This window comes from Lissotriton vulgaris, chromosome 11 (assembly GCF_964263255.1).
Source record: "Lissotriton vulgaris chromosome 11, aLisVul1.2, whole genome shotgun sequence".
In the NCBI taxonomy this organism is placed as follows: Eukaryota; Metazoa; Chordata; class Amphibia; order Caudata; family Salamandridae; genus Lissotriton; species Lissotriton vulgaris.
Window position 1 is genome coordinate 105014054 of NC_141699.1, and position 22025 is coordinate 105036078.

The 22025-nt window shown below is 46.4% G+C and overlaps 1 protein-coding gene across 2 annotated transcripts in view; it reads right to left on the reverse strand.

Annotated features, from left to right (window-relative positions):
* The window catches only part of SPECC1L (sperm antigen with calponin homology and coiled-coil domains 1 like), a 480979-nt gene that overhangs the window by 247363 nt on the left and 211591 nt on the right, over nt 1-22025 (reverse strand). For both annotated transcript variants that reach the window (XM_086942800.1, XM_086942799.1), the window contains 2 exons: nt 14925-14998; nt 240-415 (listed from right to left, as the gene is read on the reverse strand). In XM_086942800.1, the coding sequence (XP_086798926.1) occupies nt 240-415; nt 14925-14998 (250 nt within the window). The remainder of the gene's footprint in view (nt 1-239; nt 416-14924; nt 14999-22025) is intronic.

Here is a 22025-nt window from a genome sequence, read left to right on the forward strand (position 1 = left end):
TGATTGAATGCTATGTGCCTTGGATCCTGTACAGCTCTCCATTGCCTCCAGCTAGGTTTGTGCTATATATATATATATATACCATATAGATGCATATCTACATACATGCAGAGCCATTAGCAGAGTACATCTGCAACGTAATCTCAGCAGCTGGAGCAAACAAATGTGTGCACTGTGTTGGCAAAGGAGAAAACCTTAATGATAAATTCATGATCGTCTGCATTCAGACGGGCTCTTACTTGCGTGATTTGGTTTCGTCCAGTTCCTTGGTAAGCCTCTCATTCTTTTCGATGGCTTCATGCAACCTGCGCTTTAGGTCACCAATCTCCTCCTGGGCTTCAGATTTGATGTCATTTGCAATCACCACAGCAGTCTGTAGGTCTTGCTGGAACTGTCGCCACTCAGCAGACTCCTCCTGCAGCATCAGAGACAAACAAGTTAGGAAATTAGAAGAAAAAGACCACTCAACAGCACAGTCTCCAACCCAGCACAACCCTACAGAATAATAACAGAAGAATCAAGCGCTGATAGGAATCACTCTCTTAAAAAGACCACTTCCAGGTGAGATGCTTTAAAGGGATCATTATGGACAATTATTGTGCATGGGGAGCTGAAGTGACACCAGCCCAGCTGCGGAAGTGGGAACAGCATGTCTGAACAAGCATTTACAATGCAATGGTTTTGCCTTTGTTAAAGTTAGAGCTATTGGCATTGCTCTTGACACTCTGAAGCTCCACTCTGCACTCTGAAGCTGCACTCTGAAGCTCCACTCTGAAGCTCCAATCTGAAGCTCCAATCTGAAGCTCCACTCTGAAGCTGCACTCTGAAGCTGCACTCTGAAGCTGCACTCTGCACTCTGAAGCTCCACTCTGCACTCTGAAGCTCCACTCTGCACTCTGAAGCTCCACTCTGAATTTCCACTCTGCACTCTGAAGCTCCACTCTGCACTCTGAAGCTCCACTCTGCACTCTGAAGCTCCACTCTGCACTCTGAAGCTCCACTCTGCACTCTGAAGCTCCACTCTGCACTCTGAAGCTCTGCACTCTGAATCTCCACTCTGAATCTGCACTCTGAATCTGCACTCTGAAGCTCTACTCTGAAGCTCCACTCTGCACTCTGAAGCTCCACTCTGCACTCTGAAGCTCCACTCTGCACTCTGAAGCTCCACTCTGAATCTCCACTCTGCACTCTGAAGCTCCACTCTGCACTCTGAAGCTCCACTCTGAAGCTCCACTCTGCACTCTGAAGCTCCACTCTGAAGCTCCACTCTGCACTCTGAATCTGCACTCTGAATCTCCACTCTGCACTCTGAAGCTCCACTCTGAATCTCCACTCTGCACTCTGAAGCTCCACTCTGAATCTCCACTCTGCACTCTGAAGCTCCACTTTGAAGCTCCACTTTGCACTCTGAAGCTCCACTCTGAAGCTCCACTCTGCACTCTGAAGCTCCACTCTGCACTCTGAAGCTCCACTCTGCACTCTGAAGCTCTGCACTCTGAATCTCCACTCTGAATCTCCACTCTGAATCTCCACTCTGAATCTGCACTCTGAAGCTCCACTCTGAAGCTCCACTCTGAAGCTCCACTCTGAAGCTCCACTCTGAAGCTCCACTCTGCACTCTGAAGCTCCACTCTGCACTCTGAAGCTCCACTCTGCACTCTGAAGCTCCACTCTGCACTCTGAAGCTCCACTCTGCACTCTGAAGCTCCACTCTGAAGCTCCACTCTGAAGCTCCAATCTGAAGCTCCACTCTGCACTCTGAAGCTCCACTCTGCACTCTGAAGCTCCACTCTGCACTCTGAAGCTCCACTCTGAATCTCCACTCTGCACTCTGAAGCTCCACTCTGCACTCTGAAGCTCCACTCTGAAGCTCCACTCTGCACCCTGAAGCTCCACTCTGCACTCTGAAGCTCCACTCTGAAGCTCCACTCTGCACTCTGAATCTGCACTCTGAATCTCCACTCTGCACTCTGAAGCTCCACTCTGCACTCTGAAGCTCCACTCTGAATCTCCACTCTGCACTCTGAAGCTCCACTCTGAATCTCCACTCTGCACTCTGAAGCTCCACTCTGAAGCTCCACTTTGCACTCTGAAGCTCCACTCTGAAGCTCCACTCTGCACTCTGAAGCTCCACTCTGAAGCTCCACTCTGCACTCTGAAGCTCCACTCTGAAGCTCCACTCTGAAGCTCCACTCTGAAGCTCCACTCTGAAGCTCCACTCTGCACTCTGAAGCTCCACTCTGAAGCTCCACTCTGCACTCTGAAGCTCCACTCTGAAGCTCCACTCTGCACTCTGAAGCTCCACTCTGAAGCTCCACTCTGCACTCTGAAGCTCCACTCTGAAGCTCCACTCTGAAGCTCCACTCTGAAGCTCCACTCTGAAGCTCCACTCTGAAGCTCCACTCTGAAGCTCCACTCTGAAGCTCCACTCTGAAGCTCCACTCTGCACTCTGAAGCTCCACTCTGAAGCTCCACTCTGCACTCTGAAGCTCCACTCTGAAGCTCCACTCTGCACTCTGAAGCTCCACTCTGAAGCTCCACTCTGCACTCTGAAGCTCCACTCTGAAGCTCCACTCTGAAGCTCCACTCTGAAGCTCCACTCTGAAGCTCCACTCTGAAGCTCCGCTCTGAAGCTCCGCTCTGAAGCTCCGCTCTGAAGCTCCACTCTGCACTCTGAAGCTCCACTCTGAAGCTCCACTCTGAAGCTCCACTCTGAAGCTCCACTCTGAAGCTCCACTCTGAAGCTCCACTCTGAAGCTCCACTCTGAAGCTCCACTCTGAAGCTGCACTCTGAAGCTCCACTCTGCACTCTGAAGCTCCACTCTGCACTCTGCACTCTGAAGCTCCACTCTGCACTCTGCACTCTGAAGCTCCACTCTGCACTCTGCACTCTGAAGCTCCACTCTGCACTCTGCACTCTGAAGCTCCACTCTGAATCTGCACTCTGAAGCTCCACTCTGCACTATGAAGCTCCACTCTGAAGCTCCACTCTGCACTATGAAGCTCCACTCTGAAGCTCCACTCTGAAGCTCCACTCTGCACTCTGAAGCTCCACTCTGAAGCTCCACTCTGAAGCTCCACTCTGAAGCTCCACTCTGAAGCTCCACTCTGAAGCTCCACTCTGAAGCTCCACTCTGAAGCTCCACTCGGCACTCTGAAGCTCCACTCTGAAGCTCCACTCTGCACTCTGAAGCTCCACTCTGAAGCTCCACTCTGCACTATGAAGCTCCACTCTGAAGCTCCACTCTGCACTCTGAAGCTCCACTCTGAAGCTCCACTCTGAAGCTCCACTCTGAAGCTCCACTCTGCACTATGAAGCTCCACTCTGAAGCTCCACTCTGCACTATGAAGCTCCACTCTGAAGCTCCACTCTGAAGCTCCACTCTGCACTATGAAGCTCCACTCTGAAGCTCCACTCTGCACTCTGAAGCTCCACTCTGAAGCTCCACTCTGCACTCTGAAGCTCCACTCTGAAGCTCCACTCTGCACTCTGAAGCTCCACTCTGAAGCTCCACTCTGAAGCTCCACTCTGAAGCTCCACTCTGAAGCTCCACTCTGAAGCTCCACTCTGAAGCTCCACTCTGAAGCTCCACTCTGAAGCTCCACTCTGAAGCTCCACTCTGCACTATGAAGCTCCACTCTGAAGCTCCACTCTGCACTATGAAGCTCCACTCTGAAGCTCCACTCTGCACTATGAAGCTCCACTCTGAAGCTCCACTCTGAAGCTCCACTCTGAAGCTCCACTCTGAAGCTCCACTCTGCACTCTGAAGCTCCACTCTGCACTCTGAATCTGCACTCTGAAGCTCCACTCTGAAGCTCCACTCTGAAGCTCCACTCTGAAGCTCCACTCTGAAGCTCCACTCTGAAGCTCCACTCTGAAGCTCCACTCTGAAGCTCCACTCTGAAGCTCCACTCTGCACTCTGAAGCTCCACTCTGAAGCTCCACTCTGCACTCTGAAGCTCCACTCTGCACTCTGAAGCTCCACTCTGATGCGAAAAAAAGTATTTCACAGTGCAGAGTAACAGTCCTAAAATCCTGGCTGAACATAACAGTCTGCAGTTTCACACGTTACATTTGTGTTAGCTGCATTACGTCATAATTTATTGTCAAAGGCGAAATTCTGATTTAAATGGTGTATTCTGCAAACCGGACCCCGTTGTCTCCACTGCCCAGTGATATGATCAAATGCTTTCAGATGTTAAATCTACAGAAAGTTAAGCACTCCATTGATAGGATTCTGGTAGAATGGCCTGTCATTAATTTGGCCTCCAGGTTCGGAAGCATTCTTGAACTGCAGCAGGTATTAATGAGCGGGAGGGCGGGAGGGGGCGGGAAAGGGGGAGGAGAGACGCAGAAGACGGCCGGAGCAGGAAGGCGGGTGCCGGCAATGCCGGAACAGATTCGGGGGCGTTCCCGGCGTCGCGTGACGTCGGCAAAAGCCAAAGAATCTCGGGAACGCCCCCGTGTCTGGTCCGGCATTGACGGACAGGCCCCTCGTCCAATGGCTAGGCTCCATTTATGGAGCCAGCCAATGAATGACGAGGGCCGGCCCAAACCCACACACAGTACTCATTAGGTTTTTGCCTGCGCAAAAAAGATGCGCAGAGCGCATCTTTTTCGCGAGGCAAAACCTAAAAACCGACAAGACCCACTAGTCTGAAGAAGTCCGTGGGCTCAGTGAACTGCCTCTAGGTGTACTGAACTAATACAAGAAGGCATGCAACCTATGAGCAGTTCAGCTAACACTTGCAAACTGCTATGAATAACACACTTCATTGACACTCTCAATATATTTATTTATTTATACAGCACAACATTCATCCATGGATATCACAGCGCTAAGGAAAGCGCAACCTAAGTGGGAGTGGAGTACTGAGAGAAGGTCTCTAAGTTACTGATCAGATCCTAGGAAACAGGTGGGTTTTCAATTTCTTCCTAAATACCAGGTAGTCATCAGTAAGCCGAAGTTCTAGTGGTAATTCATTCCAGTGAGTCCCTGCTAGATGTGAAAAGGAGCGACCCCCCCCCCCTCACATAAAATCAAACAAATAATCGGTCTACAAACGATCAAGTATTTCAGTGACGAGAAGTGGCAGTGCTAAAGAGTTAAAGGGAAAGGCCCTGATGGTTAGGAGGTCTGGGCTGACACTGTAAAGGCTGTGTGCTAAAACAGTGTGGGTAAAGGGCAGGAACTGTGAATCTGGACGCATTGGGACCCTTGTAATTGAGAATAAGACTGTGCTCCCTGGACTCTATACAGAAAAGCACATCAGCTGCTATTCACTTTCTCTGTAATAGACAAAGTGTGGTGCTCCGGGCAGAAAGAGAGGAAGGTGAGGAAAGCCAGGAGGAAGTGTGAAAAGGTGACAGGATGACAGGGTTTATTGGACATGTCTGACTGGAATGAAGGAGGGAAGCCCTGAAGGAAAGGTGGAAGGCAGAAGAGTGAGGGGTTTGGGGTGGAGGAATTGGGGTTAGGCAGCCGGTACGTCACATATTTATTTTACGAAAGGCTCCTCTTCTCCTTCAACAACTGGTTGGTGGCATTAGTTGGTTTTTGAGGCCAGTGCCATAGACAACATACAATTAATAAAAATGGGTCGGTATCAATAAAGCGGTGTGTAAGGTGACTATCTCATCTCTCCCTATACAACCCTAGATGAAAACACCATAAAGGCCTTCAGGCACGGTGTGTTTAAAATGCGACTTGCCTAAAATGTGGAAGGTAAAGAAAAGTAAACGACACATCTACAAAAAATATCTTCAAACTTAAAAGGAAAACAAAGAGTGCGGAGTAAGGGCAAAATTGCTTCTCATAAAATGTTTCCGAAGTAGAAACAATGAAAGGCCAAAGATTCAGTGTTATGCAATTTGTGCTCAAAAGAAAAGAAAAATGAACTTGTGGCTAACTGTTACTGCACTGTTTATCGGATCTGGAGCAGCCTTAGTGGTCAACGTGTTCTAGCCCACTACTTGTACCTTAAGTCTGTTTTAATTATCTTTTTTTTTCGTTTTTTAGATAAGTATTAAAGAATGCGCCTTTGCTGTTTTAAGTAGGTGGGCATAAAATAGTTTAGGGAAAAAGGAGCTCTCATAAAAAAGAGCTCTGAGACTCCGCACTCATAAGAAGATACAAGTTTTAGAAATAATAATCATACAGTGTATAATTGAGTGTTCAGAAGCGGTTGCAAGGCAACATGTTTGGAGATACACAAAACTCCTGAAAGAAATAAGGTAATCTAATTGAAGATAGTCTCTTTAATAACCTCGCTGCCAAAAACCATAAACTGCTACTATGTGGTCCTCAAGAGCTTCCTGTTTGACCTTAAAAAAGTAAAGACGTCTAGTCAGTCAACCCAAGGAACTTTTTTCAGTTACAGGTAAGAGCGCTGACAGGGACACTGACTGACTGATCAGCCCTTCCAAGTACCACGCATCAGGCGTTAGACTAATGCATTTCAGTGGGGTGGTATGCAACATCGTACTGAAATGCAAAGTCACGCATTATAGCACCTCGTCAGCTGTGATGCCGGAGTGCTACTATATAATATTGCAATGTACAAGTGGCTGCACAAGGAGGGCGCGGCTTCTGGCAGACTTGAGGGCTCTGTTTAAGCTACTAGAGCTGCTCAGTGCTACAATGCACCGGACACCGCTAGGCGTTAAAATTCACTAACGTTATGATGGCTACTAAGAAAATGTGATCCAAGCAAAGCACTTAAATTTACAGGCAGTTCCGCTCCTGTGGCACGAGCGGGGGTTGGGGGCGAGGGCAATTTTCATAATGTTTGATTGGCTGCACCAGTCTAAGTGATGCCACGGGAATGGCAGCGCAACTCACATCCGCAGCGGTATCCTGCAACGACCCAAGTCCGCCGAGGCCCTTTGTGTACCTGCTGGCACACACTGCTGCACTGGCATGGTGGCACAGACCTTGCCGCTACAGTGTTCACACACAGTATCCCGGGACTGGACTAGACCCAACCTTCCGTGACTGAGAATGTGTGTAAGATCAGAATTGAGTGAGAATCATACGGTGTGAGGAGTCGTATTCGTATTCAAAAACTTTATTCGATACATAAAATGAATCATAAAAGTATTGAACATACAATCATATCGCATTTCAAATAGGAACACATTTATACTAATAGTATTAAAAACTAATTTGAGGACACATTTAAACAGAAAAATTTTAAAAGAGACATAATAATAACAATGACAGAGATTCAAAAAAGATTTACAGTATAAGATTTTTACAAAAATTCTATACCTGTAGTGCTACCCATAATTCTTTCTAATCTTTAGGGAGATTCTGATAAAATTTAACATTGCACAACAGATTTCCACAGAAGATAAGGATAGCAAATATTCATAACCTTCCTTGTAAGTGCAAGGTTGCCTACCCTTCAAAATAGTTTTAATAAACCGGAGTCTTGGCTCTTTGTACAGGGAGCAAAAGAGAACCAAATGCAAGGTACTCTGCCTGTCCTTGTTATTACAGGGACAAGGGGACAGTTTCTCACCCCAGCCCCCTTGTTTAGGGAAAGCAAGTAAAAAGTGAAGGGTCTCCAGCCTGAACCGTGTTAAAAGAAATCGCCATTGCACATTAAGGGTGAATGTTAAATAAAACTGCGGCTGTGGTTTACAAGCATAAGTAGTTCCAGTATCAATTATATCCATAGGAGGCTGATTCGCTGACTTCAAATACTTTGTCTTTATCTCTATCTTATAGTTCCCCTTGATTTTCTCGGGGCTTTGGAAATAAAAACCAAGTTCGATTTTGTTCAACATATTGCAGACATAAGATAACCAGGGGATCTGTTTAGAATTTTCTAAAGCCATGCAATCAGTAATGATTTCTTTTGTTAATTGCAGGTCTTCAGATTGCCAGATTTTACCCCATAACAATAAAGGGGACATACGGATTATATCGGATACGCTGACCATACCAATTTCGTCATGACAGAAGGTGTTTGAGGTGCTTTTAGGAACTGACAAGACCCTTTTTATGAAGTTATTTTCCACCACCTGTATTGCGGCAGGCATTTCAGTCCCCCACACCCCTGCCCCATAGGTGGCAACAGATAGGCACTTTGAGGTGTAAAGGGTTCTGAGATGCATGATATGCTTTTGCCCCAATTTACTACAGAAGCGGAAGATACCCTCTATCGCCCTTGTCATGTTCTGGGCTCGGACCTTCATTACCGGTGTCCAGCTTAGTTTACTGTCAAACAGATTACCAAGATAATTAAAATTATCCACTTTCCCAATTATGCGGTTGTTTACCTCGAACTTCCTAATAGACGACCCCTTTGGGCCACAGGACATTACAAAAGATTTTTCAAAATTTACCTTTAGGTCTAAGTCAAGCATAAATTTGTCAAATGCATTTAAACACATTTGCATGCTGTTGCCTGTTAGTGTCATTAGGACAGTATCGTCCGCATATGAAAGCATAGGGATGCTTTTACCATTAATTTTTGGGAAATCACAGCCCTGGTTTAGTAGGTACTGTTCTAATCCATTTGTGTAAACCAAGAAGAGGAAAGGCGCCAAGATGCATCCTTGACGCACTCCTTCCGTAGAAGGTATTGGTTTCGTCAGTTCCCCTCCAGAGCCAAATCTGATGGACACATTTGTAGCTTCATGTAACCTACGGAGCAAGGTCACCAGAGGTTCCTCAAAGCCCATATCACTCATCATCTTCCACAACTTGCTCCTGCAGACAGTATCGAAAGCGCTTGTCAAGTCCATGAAGGCCAGGTGAATAACAGATTTTTTGGCCTTCATATACTTGCCCATGATCAGTGCCAAATTGAGGCACTGCTCATTTGTCCCCTTTCCATGCCTGAAACCATATTGGGAATCAACTATCAATCCTACAGAATCTGCCCAACTTTCCAATCTCACCAGGATTACTCTGCCGAGGATTTTACAGGCAGCGTCTATTAAAGAAATCGGACGGTAACAACGAGGGTCTGATCTATTACCCTTCTTAAAGATTGGCACTACAGTTGCCTCTTTCCATGTGCCAGGGATGCGGCCAACCACTACAGCTTTAAAAACATTTAATAGAATGGGTGCCCACAGACTGGTATTAGATTTAAAAAGATCCAGGGGGACAGCATCAGGGCCTGGCGCTTTTAATGATGCTCCTTTCCCTAGGGCTTCCTCAATCTCAGTCAATGTAATTGAAGAGCTGAGGGTCAAAGCCGAGGGAGATGGTAGCATCACGCCCCCTGTCTCCTCAACGCTTGGAATTATTAAACAGGATTTAGGATTAAAAATCTTACTATAGTGTTGAACCCATTGTTCGGCAGTAACCTGCATAGCTATGGCTTCACTGTTATTACTCTTAAAAAGTGGGCGGTTTATGACCTCCCAAAAAAGCCTGCTATCTTTCAGTTCTGCTGCCTTTTCAAGATCATCCCAGGCCATATCTTTCAGGTCTTGCTTTCTTTTTATAATAGCGTCTCTATAAGCTTTCCTACTAATCTTTACAAGCTCTCTATTTCTTGGCTTTTGAGACAAAGCTAATTTTTGTGATTTGTGTGTGGCAGAGCACACAGAATCAAACCATCTAAAGGCCCTTTGGCCACCTTTCCCTTTAGGCTTTTTTAGGCACTGTCCTATATGGCAACACAACTTCTCAAAACTTCCTATGACCTTATGTGAATCAGATCCTGCTAGACATGTATCTATTTCAGCTTTACAGTTAGCAGTAATATCATCTTGCAACTGGGACACATTTATCTTCCCCCATTTCAGAGTAACACCCTGATTTTTGTTATATTGAAGAGATTGTTCACAGGACCTTGGTGATTCATGTGTCGGAACCCAAAGCGATAGAATTAAAGGATTATGATCACTAGCGGGATTTGCTACCACCTCCAACTTATCCACGTGTTTAAGAAAGGTACTTGATACCAAAACAAAATCAATTGTACTCATTTCACCCCTCAAGCCCTGAAAAGTCGGTAGATGCGGGGTGTCTGGGGAAGACCAGGGGTCTACTACAAACAAATCATTAGTTATGATGATATTATTCAGGGCGTCCCCCTGCGGTGTGTGCCTAAAATGGTTTAGAGGCTGGGCATTCAAATCCTCTAAACCACATACATTCGATCCTGCATGGATGCAAAGTGTACAATTAAAATCACCAACCCAAATGAGCGGAGAAGAAGGGTGCCTACAACGGACTTTACCCAAAGCATACTCCAAATCTTGGATTATTGAGGTATCATGTCCATTAAAGATGTTATAGTACCAGTTAATTAATAACACTGCTTCAGGAAAAAGGTGTTCCAATAGCAACACTTGATACCAGTTTGTTTCTACCAGTGTCGAGATTTTGAGATCCTGTAAGTTTGTAGACAACGCAGTCAATATTCCACCTTTGGCCCTTCCTGATGTAGATGGGACAGCAAGTGATTGAAAGCCCTCGATGTCACAGGTGGTCCTAGACCATGTCTCTTGTAAACACAGGATTTCATGAGATTTCACAAAATCTAACCAAATCTCATCCTCTAGCTTATTTGTTATTCCGAAGATGTTCCAGGACAATAGGGATATTAATGAAGATGAAGAAGATGAAGACCCTTGTGTTTCGTGACTATTTCCCAAATCATCTCCTACGACAGTGGTATTTGGGTTAAGCAATGATAGCCTATTCTGTTCATGGCCCTTGTCTGTGTTGACCATTGGCACAGCAACAGACCCTATCCGTGAATGTCCAACAGTCGCATTTTCACCTTCCGGAATTTTCCGCACTAAGTTACCATCGTTAATGCATATCCCTTGGTCTTCTTTTATTCCCCCAGTTTTTACTGATGTTTCTATGGCCTTAGTCCTGGATGGCAGTCAATCTACCTCATCTAGGTTCATTAAAGGGTCAAAGCGATTCCTCAGTGAGATGTTGTTATTATAGTTATTATTTGGGAACCAGCCAGGGTATTCTGAACCCCGGAACCTTGGTTTTCGCGGGTTATAAGGGACTTGTATAAAATTTCCCATACTTGGTGGCCCCATGAAATTGACTGTCTCGTGCCAAGGAGTATAAAGGTGATGCGGGCCATAATTCGTATTTGGATTATGTGCCCAACCCGTTTGGTGTCTACCATTTATGCCATGTCCTTGGCGGGAGGAATTGTGATCAGGGAAGGACTGATAGAGATTGGGATAAAAATATTCAAGACCTATGCACTGAATGTCCCCCATCCGCCCAAACCTGGCCTTGCTACAAATAATATCCTTAACCCAGTTATCTCTAAAATTTATCAAAATACAATCACCCTCCAGGTCTTTTTTGCTTGGACCAACCCAGGGGACCCTCCGAACACTTAAGATTTTTGTGACTGTATCCTCAGTCAGTGGCCTATTTGTATTTAACCAAAATTTTGTTTTATTTAGGAGGTCCTCGTTTTTCTCATATTTGTTCTCTGGGATTAATGGTACACCTGTCAGAATTGCCATATAAGGGGCAGACTCCGGGGGTATATTTACATAGATCTCTCTACCTTGCAATGGGGTTTTGCTGGGAGCCTGAGGTTTACTCTTCGGAGTTTCCTTTACTTCCTTATTAATCTGGGCCGGTGCAGATGTAGCAACCGGTGTGGTTACCACCGGCGTGTTACTTGGCTTAGTGCCCAACGCGTTCCCCTGCTTGGTTTTTATTGTAGGAGTCGGTGCTAGAGAGAGGGTGCCGCTAGATAGGGGTTGGGATATCAGGTTGGGCTTAGGGCCCTTTTTCCCTAAACTGGTGTTATCACTATTAGTTTTGCCAACAGTGGTAGCTGGTGTTTTTTTACTTCCTACCAGGTTTTCCAATAGAGCGGTGTTCTTAGATGTTAGGAACTCCAATTGGTCTAATTTTGAATTTATTATTTGAGTTTTCTCCATTAGGGGGTTCCATAAACTTTTTATAAGTTTCTCGATGCCGACCATTAGGTCTTTATCTTCCTTACCGGGGTGCTTTTTCCCTGATTGCGAGATGCTCTTATCAATGTTGGAAAGTTGGGATCCTATCTGAGATAATCTGTCCTCAAATGGGTTTAAAAGCTTTTTTAGCGTTTCCCACACTACGGTCAAAAATTCAACGTCTTCCCCGTTTATGACACAAAATGGTGTTTCATTATTCTCCTTTACTATTGTTAGTTTATCCTTGTCTTGGATTATCTCCAGCGAATCCACCACAACCTCTGATATAGAGTCAAGAGGTAGTGTGATGGTTGCTGGAGATGGGGATGGCAATTTGGTGGACAATTGGGATTTTGCAACCTTTACTTTTTTCCTAGCGTAAGATGTTTGATTTCCACGCTTCCTTTTGGTGTATGGCACTAACTGTCTCTTTTCTGGCGTTCCCCCAGCCTGCTTTGTTAACACCGATACCGGCACATCTTTTTTAGAATCATTCAATTCCTCTATTACTCCAGACATAGGTGTCATTGAAGGATTAGAGGCCAATGAAGTTGATGGTGGGGTCTCACCTAGAGTCGGTATAGTAGGAACAGTTGGCTGATGAATATCTGCAGTCGTTTCAAGCAATTTTAGTGGCTGGGCAATAGAACGGTCGGGAGTTTTGGCAAAAGCAAAGGCACCTAAAGAGGACTTTTTAGCCGCAGCTATCTCATGTGACAGCCTCCTTGCAGCGTCCAGTTCAGATGACACTCGACGCTGCATTTTGGCAATCTCATTGTCTATAGCGGAATGGGTTTTAGTGATAAAATCATCTAAGGTTCCGTTTTTTAATTTAGTTTTGGCAGCCCTCTCCTTATACTCCCGGGATGACATATTACCTTGTGATTACAGGACGGGCCCGTATATAGCGGCTTAGAGGGCTGGCCCAGCCCAGTCCACTCAGGCCTCGAACGGCCTCAAACGGTCCCGCCCTTGTCCCGGGCTTCTCCCGCGCGCTCTCCCGCGCTGCGGGAGTACTAATGGCTTAATATAGAGAATAAGCACCCAATAGGTGGAAAGGTAGGAGGGGTCGGGGAGAGCGGCCCAGGTGTTGCTGCTCAGGGCTGGCGGGTGCTCCTGGGAAATGCAGTCCCTGGTGAGCACACGCACTCGCTCGCAGCCCCGTGAAAACACTCCCTCACCTTTCCCTTCAAACTGCTGCAGGCAAGGACTCCACACGCAGCGGGACCCGCGGAGCGGGTTCCGCAAGAAGTCAGTCAAATAGCAGGGCAATCCCGAACTGGTGAAGCACGATCAGCAAGGCAAGGTGTCCCACTCGCTGCCTCAGGGAGTACTGGTGATGAAGGCTCGGTGGAAGGGTAGGAGGGGTCGGGGAGAGCGGCCCAGGTGTTGCTGCTCAGGGCTGGCGGGTGCTCCTGGGAAATGCAGTCCCTGGTGAGCACACGCACTCGCTCGCAGCCCCGTGAAAACACTCCCTCACCTTTCCCTTCAAACTGCTGCAGGCAAGGACTCCACACGCAGCGGGACCCGCGGAGCGGGTTCCGCAAGAAGTCAGTCAAATAGCAGGGCAATCCCAAACTGGTGAAGCACGATCAGCAAGGCAAGGTGTGAGGAGTCATTGCTGCCATGGGGCTGGCTCGCCAATTCAACTGCCCATTGCGCCTCTTTTCCCACAAGGAATGCAGGTACTTTTGTGCACTATGGCTGAAACTGTTCCCTGAGTAAACCACAATTCCTTGCACCTGCGCCCGTTGGTCCTGTGAGTTGGAAGTAAGTGTGTGTCAGGCAGGAACGAAGAAAGGGGCAGGTGATACAGATGGAATTAGGCAAGTGCCCGGCTCCCCGGGGACATAGCCGGTTGTGCGCACTTAAAATGCATGTCAGACGAGTTGCTGTGGTGCCAGCTCACCGGCCTTGAAAGAAGTAAGTGTGCACAAGTCCAGTATAATAGTAGTTGCTAAAAGCTGCCTTTATAATAACATTTTCAGCGTGCGTAATCTAATCGAGCTGCCTGCCCCTGTACTGACTAGAACAATGCACTGCAGTCACTGTTTACTCAGCTTTTTCAGCTACTACGTAAGCACAACTCGTTTTAGTTTGGGGTTTGTTTGCTAGTTAAGGCAACGGTGCGAGTCGCCTTATAGAGTCGTGGGCAGCTATCTCCCCAGCCAGGCCGGAAACCTGCTGCACCGCACCCATTTAGCTTAAGAATGTGTGTTTGAACACATGATTCGGACAATCTTAATGCGCAAATAGGAGTAATGTCTGAAATGTATGCTTCCCTGGTCTTCATTGCTTGATTTTGCTCGCCAGAAAGTGTCACTTATAGTTATTGAAATGTCACTCATAATTACACTGAAATTATGAAAATGTCACTCACAGGAATCTGAAACCTTGGCAGCTATGTGCGATGGCAACAGAAAATTACCTAAAAACCAGGTTAGTCTTTCGTATCCCTGTGTTCTAAAGTGAAACTGTACATAGTGGGCCTGGGATAAGTGCTGAATTTCATGCTCTCTCAAAGCTCCAACCCACAACTATTTATGGCGCAGAGACGTGCAACCATCAGAATGAACCTCAATGGGGCGCAGTGTCTTGCCCTTTGGTTATACCCAAGTGGGAGAGGGGAGAGTACCGTACGAATGGGAGTTCGTGCAGGTGTGGGTGTTGTTAAATGCTCTGTAGGTGTATTTTGTGGCACAGTTTAAAGGTTTGTCTTTGCCACACAACAAACATGCGAATACACAGTGCTCTCTGTGGAAGGACAGTATGAACACTGCCATGGCCTGTGGGGAATAGGGGCTCCATTCTGTTTTTGTCACTCTCTGGCTAGGGTAGCATTCATAACGGGACATGCAGGACTATGATCGCCTCTAAAGTGAAGGGTGGAATTGGCTGTGGAGCGGTGCAGGTATTTCCCTCTCATGTCTTGGGATGGTTGACAGTAGCTTGGTGTTTCCTGGCCCAGAGGGCTTAGGGTTTTGTGACCCTAAATGTCAGACCTACCCGCAGCTTCCTGTTCAGCGTTTTGATATCCCGTTCCATGTCATGCTTTTGATCTTGCAGTTTTTTAACCGTATCTGAAAAACAAGAAATATAAAAATTATTATTTTGCTTAGTTCTTTGCAGGTTTTCCTTCTTATAAATTAGGGACCAACAACAGCTTTGCTGCTTCCATTGCCCCAACAAGAACAAGCGGGGCACGTTACATTGTTAGTTGAACAAATTCCCTAATGTGCACTCGTTACTGCGCAAGTCAGACAGTCCGGGTACTGCCTGGGCTAGTAAAGCTAGAAAAGGGACAAGAGGCTGAACTCCATGATTAGATGTAAGAAGGACAATGAAAAGAGCTGTGCATTGCTTCTATCTCACCTTGAACTCTCACCTCATATCTAAATGAAAAAGGAACTTACAACAAATGCATCATACCACACTCTTAACGTGAGCACCACTTGGCGAATATAAAATGCTGTTTGGAGAGCTCTTGACTCACTTTGTCTGCTCACCCTGCCTTTTGTCCTCCAGCAATAGGGGAATCAGAGGACTCCATGTCACCAAAGACACCCAGTGCTCCATGCCTGGGATTTCTTTTTACCCACCGTCTGTTTCATGTGTGTTAGGTTAACTGCACCAACTCCAGGAACACATTAGGTTGTTTTGGAAAGGCCAGACCTAAATCCGTGGTGACATGGGAGCCTTACGCACCAGAGCTGCCTTGGAGACTTCGCCCATTATCTAGAAGTGAAAAGAGATCACAGCCTCCACTCTGGAGCCTGGTCTGATCACCGTCGCGGGGTGGGACTCTCTACGTAAACGTCTTAATTTTCGTTATATTTGGGGCACTAATTCTGACACATTCCCTCCATCTCAGGTCTAGGCTCTGCGCTCTAAGCCAAGAGCACTTTCTTGCTCATTCACTACAGTGTGACACCTGCCCACTCCCCTAAAAAAAATAATGTTGCTTGGTACCTGTTCGCCGCCCACAATTATATGGAACACTACTAAATAAATTCTACAATGAAGTATAATCGCGCCATGCCAGACAATGACAATACCAATCCTCAACGGAGAAGACTGGCAGTTCAGCTCGCCTAACTTGAAAGCAATAGGTATAGATGAATCCCTTAGATCCTGCATACTAAACAAAACTCCCTAAATATGTCCTGAACTCGCAACTGTGTCCTTAAATCATAACCCCGGTAGTAAACAAGAAACAGGGCTTTGGTACTTGCATGATGAAACGTGAACGTCCTCCAGTGGCCGCGAGGAGCGTTGCTGTCCTGAGACAGCTTTCACGCAGTATGTATACTTCAAGGTATGTATGCTTCAAGGGCGGCATATACCCCCTGGCTTCGCCTGAGCCAGTGAGTGTTGGGCAGGTGGGGGCACCGAGGAGGGGACACGCCGCTCTCACCAGCAGCACATGAAGCAGGGATGCCAAGGTGACCAGGGCAGGCTATAGAACGTAGCGCGAGTGACTTCACAAAGACACGACGTCGTGACTTCACAAAGACCCGACGTCATGCCTGCGCGGCACGAACCGTGATGGAGACGTCAGATCGCGCGCTCGCAGTCCTGACGCAGGAGGGGCAGGCTCACCCTCCGCCTCTCCCAGAGCAGTGCAAGCGTGGCCTCCCTCCTCATCTCACTGCAGCTAAGGGAGCGCTGCGGCCTCCTCCCCGTCTCTGCTTCCCCGCAGCAAGCCGTATGTTGTTCCCTTGCGGGTGAGGGGTGGGCTGTACCCTGCGGTGTTTGATGTCTCCACCAATGCCCCGTGCTCCTGTCTGGTGAGGCAGAGCGAGGGTGCGGCCTGCTGCAACCTCAGACTTTACTTTTACACCTCCCAAACCTAAATGTCTAACTCTACGCTTAATATGGTCAAACCAGAGTTGTACTCATAATGACCTCCTCGCCTGAGACGCAGACAAGGCGAAGGCAGTCTAGGAACTTAAATGATTTATTTCACTGCGCCACGTCACAGGGTTTCCACACAAATCTCGTTCTCTCGCTCAAAGGCCATGGGACAAACAATTCCAGACACCAACTGCGCCTCCTTTTGAAATCTAAACCTTTGTTCCTACACCCAAGGCGACGGCCACATCCTATTCACCAGCCAAGCAGACACTGCACTGAATTTGTTTAGAGCTGCTGGCCTCATCACCAAACAGAAGGAATTAAATCACATCCACGTATCAAACACAGTCCTACTGCGTGGTTGACAAAGCCTTCAACACATAAAAGAAGCATTGAGAAATGCATTAGGTTTCGCCCATGGAATTAATAATAAGCTGTTTGTGCAGGCGAAACCTAAAAACAAAGGTATCCGAGTTGACTATCGTGTTTGGTTCAGTACATGGTAGATAAAATGTAAACAAGAGTAATGTTTATATTCAATTAAAAAAATAACCAGTAGATGGCAGTGCTGTCTTGTTTTTCGAATATGAGGAGACAGTGACGTGAGATCTTCATAAAGCTCGTGCAGGCCTTCGAATAAAACTGAAACAAATTAATAAAATCGAGTTCAAGACCTTAAGCCCTCATAAAATGTCGAGTGAAATCAAATTAATACTCTTCAGTGGCATCACGATTAAAAGATCAGGAATGTAACACTGCTATTTCAATGCATGCAGCCACTGAAAGTAAAAAAACAAACTTCCACACAACAGCAGATGGACACTGTAATTCGGTTACAAGAACTGATAAGCGCCCCCCTTTAAATATATATTAAATGCAAGAGATTTCACAAGCATAGCGCAAGTGCTGTACAGGCGAAAAATAAAAACTACCTTCAAAAGTCTGCAAAAACGGAACACTTCCCTTAACTGACGTAAGATGCTAGAGGCACAAAATGGATGAGAAAGTTAACAAGTAGGCAGTCTACACCAGGGCTGGTGTCGGGGTACCACGCGGGTGGACGGCGTCCCCCCACTTATTTTACCGGGGGACACCGTCCCCCCTGCCAAACAGCTGTAGTTCACTCTTTGGCCTCTCTGGGACGAGGAGCTCGGCACCTTTCGTGATGTCACTTCCTGTCGTGACGTCACTTCCGGTGACAGCGTCCCCCCACTTTTTTTTTTAGGACTTGTGCCCTGGTCTACACCATGACACTTTGGAACAAGCTCCTCTAACAACTCAGCCTTTCTTCTGCAGCACCATTCTGGGGAATGACTTAACAATAACCTGTTAAGTGACTAGCAAAGTTCACCAATCAACCTCATCCTGCATGTATCTACTATCAGTGCGACCTGTGCCCTCCAGAAACGCGTTGCCTTATGCAAATATGTACCGGAGCTCTAGAAGTGCCCCTGTACGCACTCTGAAAATATCAAACCTGGCATGTATCTACCACCCGAGATAGAAAGTACTCTACTGCTCTCCTTAGCCAGATCCTCACCTAAATACACCCCAACAAATGACTAGAAAAATACCCCAGGGGCATATTTATAATCGAGTTGTGTCGTCCTTGCGCCACACAAGGAAGCATAAGGGCGGCAAAACGACTAAGTCAGATTTATCAAGCCACTCAAGGCTACCTTGTGTTGCCCGAGTGCCTTGATAAATTTAGAGTAACGTAGCGCAAATCGAAGCCCTGCATTATTCTGCCCTAAGGAGGCGTTCCATGGGTGGGGAGTGAGTGTTCCCACGTATCCACTCATGAACTTTGGGACATTCCCAAATTTACCATTACTGGTAGACCTGGGAATGTGTCAAAATGCTACGCCTCCCCAGGTGAGGCGTAACAAGGAGAAAAATCTTTATTTCTCCTAGTTTTTTCCTCTTTCTATGTGCTGCATGCTACAGCACACATAGAAAGAGGAAAATGCGTCAGAGGATTGTCTTTGAGCAGCAAGGTGTCCCTTCCGGCATATAAACAATCCTGCTTACAACACAGGCACACCTGCATTGGTGCTAGGTTGCCAAAAGTGCACCAGCGCAAGGCAAGGACAAGAATATGCTGTATAATGTTAAATACAGCGCATTCCTGCCCTTTCACGCAGCACAGTAAGGTAGCTTGCTGCGTGGATTCTTTTTCAATCTGCCCCCAGGTGTTTAGATGCTTCCAAAAGGAAAACTGGTCTTCAATTGTATATTGTAGGAGTAAAAGTTTAATAAAAAGAACAACAAGACCTGAAAAGTTCTGGCATCCGAGACTGCCTTTCAGAACCAGGCCACTGCATGGAAGGGGATCCGATGTTTCGGTGAGGGACTGTAGGCCTCAGTTATAAAACCTCCAGTGAGTCTCACACTATGAAACTAAATGAGTGCAGAGATTCAAGACCTGGGCTTACTGCCCTTTTTCTCAGATGAAGAAGCAGAACCAAGTGCTGTAGACAATCATAGATATTGACGAGACTCAAATACATATCTTTTGCACAGATGAGACTGCAGGACACCAGTGCCAGCGCTGCCAAGACATTTGGAGGGTAGATGAGTAAAGACCTATTTGTCTGAGCATCATTAACTGGGATGAAAGTACCTGCACTGTGGGACTGATGTGTCATCATACCTTCCTCCTCACTGACCATATGTATTTTTCGAGTGAATTCGCCATCTTTGTGCCCTCTGGATGTGCTCTATGATTTTGTTGCTCTGCTGGACAGTGAATGCACCCAAAGTGTGTCCCTACACATATAGGAGGGGATACCATCTCTTCACCAACATGTGCGGTGGCAACACGTAGCAGCAGCTTTTTCTAAGATGCAGCAGCACAGGTCTTTTTAAATATGGCCCTGGGGGACAGGTCTATGTACTCTCTGCACGTAGAATCTATACAGTTCCCCTCCACTTCTACCCACATGAGCATGTGGTAACCTGTGCGCCTTGTGGCGCGTGCACAGTGTGCCTGTGGCTACTGGTTACACATCTGCATGTCCATGTGGTGCGCGGATAGTGTCCGCTTTGAGGACAGCAGTTCTGTAGGTCATGACAGAGGTTCCCCTCTTTGTTGTTTTTGTGGACGTGACACCCTTCACATGGCTTCTCGTAGCACAGACCAGTAGCTCGCTTGAGAAGATTTGGGGAATCATGGTTTTTGCCCTGCCAAGTCTGAGATATGTTGGAGAACAAAGAACTGGCCAGACCCCCTTTTGTACCGCTTTGTTTGCCATAAGTTGGCAGGGAATGCTCAGATGTGAGTCCCTTGCTCACTTTGGAAAGGTGAGAGTACCTTCAAGGGATTTTCTTAATGTCAGTTGGAGCTTCAAACTTGTGATGCTAATTGGTGACCAGAGACAATTTAGGTCAAGAGTGCAGAAATGCAACAACAGTAATTCATTTACTCTAAAACAGTCACAGTAAGTGATCAGAGAAGAAATAACAGAGGTGGAGGGTGTATATGGAAAATTATATTTAATACTCTAAAAATTATTAAAAACAGGGTACAGAATCAATGTCAACAATGTTGCAAGAAGTACATGATAGACAATCAAATGAACACTTCTTTGGAACAATTGTCTGCGCTTTCCTGCCTTATTACAATTGATCAATTAATCCAGGTAGGAAAAGCGTAAGTCGACGTTTCGGTCTCCTATATATTCATTGTTGAGACCATCTTCAGGACAAAAGACAATTTCTGAAGACCCTGAAAGTACTATAATCGTCACCGTGGAGTGTACTGATTTAGGTACGGCATATATTCAGCATCAGTAATATCGATAATCGACCTGCTGCGTGAGCTTTTATCCTCTAGATATCCGTTTGTTTAGATGAGTTTAAAGCCAATAGGCTCGCCCAGACTTGAACGCATGCGGTTGTTACGATCTTTTGAAGACTTTACTCAAAGAAAAACGTATTGGCTTTAAACTCATCTAAACAAACGATCTTTTGAAGACTTTATTCAAAGAAAAACCTATTGGCTTTAAACTCATAGAAACAACGGATATCTAGAGGATAAAAGCTCACGCAGCAGGTCGATTATCGATATTGCCGATGCTGAATATATGCCATACCTAAATCAGTACACTCCACGGTGCCGATTATAGTACTTTCAGGGTCTTCAGAAATTGTCTTTTGTCCTGAAGATGGTCTCAACAATGAATATATAGGAGACCGAAACGTCGACTTACGCTTTTCCTACCTGGATTAATTGATCAATTGTAATAAGGCAGGAAAGCGCAGACAATTGTTCCAAAGAAATGTTCATTTGATTGTCTATCATGTACCTCTTGCAACATTGTTGACATTGCAATTTTCCATATACACCCTCCACCTCTGTTATTTCTTCTCTGATCACTTACTGTGACTGTTTTAGAGTAAATGAATTACTGTTGTTGCATTTCTGCACTCTAACCTAAATTGTCTTTGGTCACCAATAGCATCACAAGCTTGAAGCTCCAACTGATATTAAGAAAATTCCTTGAAGGTACTCTCACCTTTGCATATTGTTTGCCCAAACCCTCAAGGGTATATTGGGTTGCTCATTTCTTTTGTTTTCCTTGCTCGCTTTGCCACAGGATTCAAGCAAGCCTGGCTGAAGACGGCTGTAATGCCAGAAACCGGGCCTAGGAAGCTTGTTTCCGGTCCAGGGAAGGCATGGCTTGGCAGTTCGGGTTGGACTGTTCCCATGAGGCACAGGGTCAGACTGATTTGCATATGGCCATGTCTGAACTGGGGTGGCAGAGTGGGCTAAAGAACGGTGATTGATTAAACCCAGATCTGTTGACGTGTGAGTGTTTGATTGGTTCAGATGCTCCGTCTATCACCACCCCCTTTTGTATCACTTTGTTCGCTATAAGTTGGCAGGGTATGCTCAGACGTGAGTCCCTTGCTCACTTTGCCACTGGATTCAAGCAAGCCTGGCTGAAGACGGCTGTAATGCCAGAAACCGGTCCTAGGAAGCTTGTTTCCGGTCCAGGGAAGGCATGGCTTGGCAGTTCGGGCTGGACTGTTCCCATGAGGCACAGGGTCAGACTGATTTGCATATGGCCATGTCTGAACTGGGGTGGCAGAGTGGGGCTAAAGAACGGTGATGGATTAAACCCAGATCTGTTGACTGGGTGTGAGTGTTTGATTGGTTCAGATGCTCCGTCCATCACCACCCCCTTTTGTACGGATGACTCTGACAGCAGAGCCACAAGTTACCTTGCTTACTATCTACACTGTATTCCA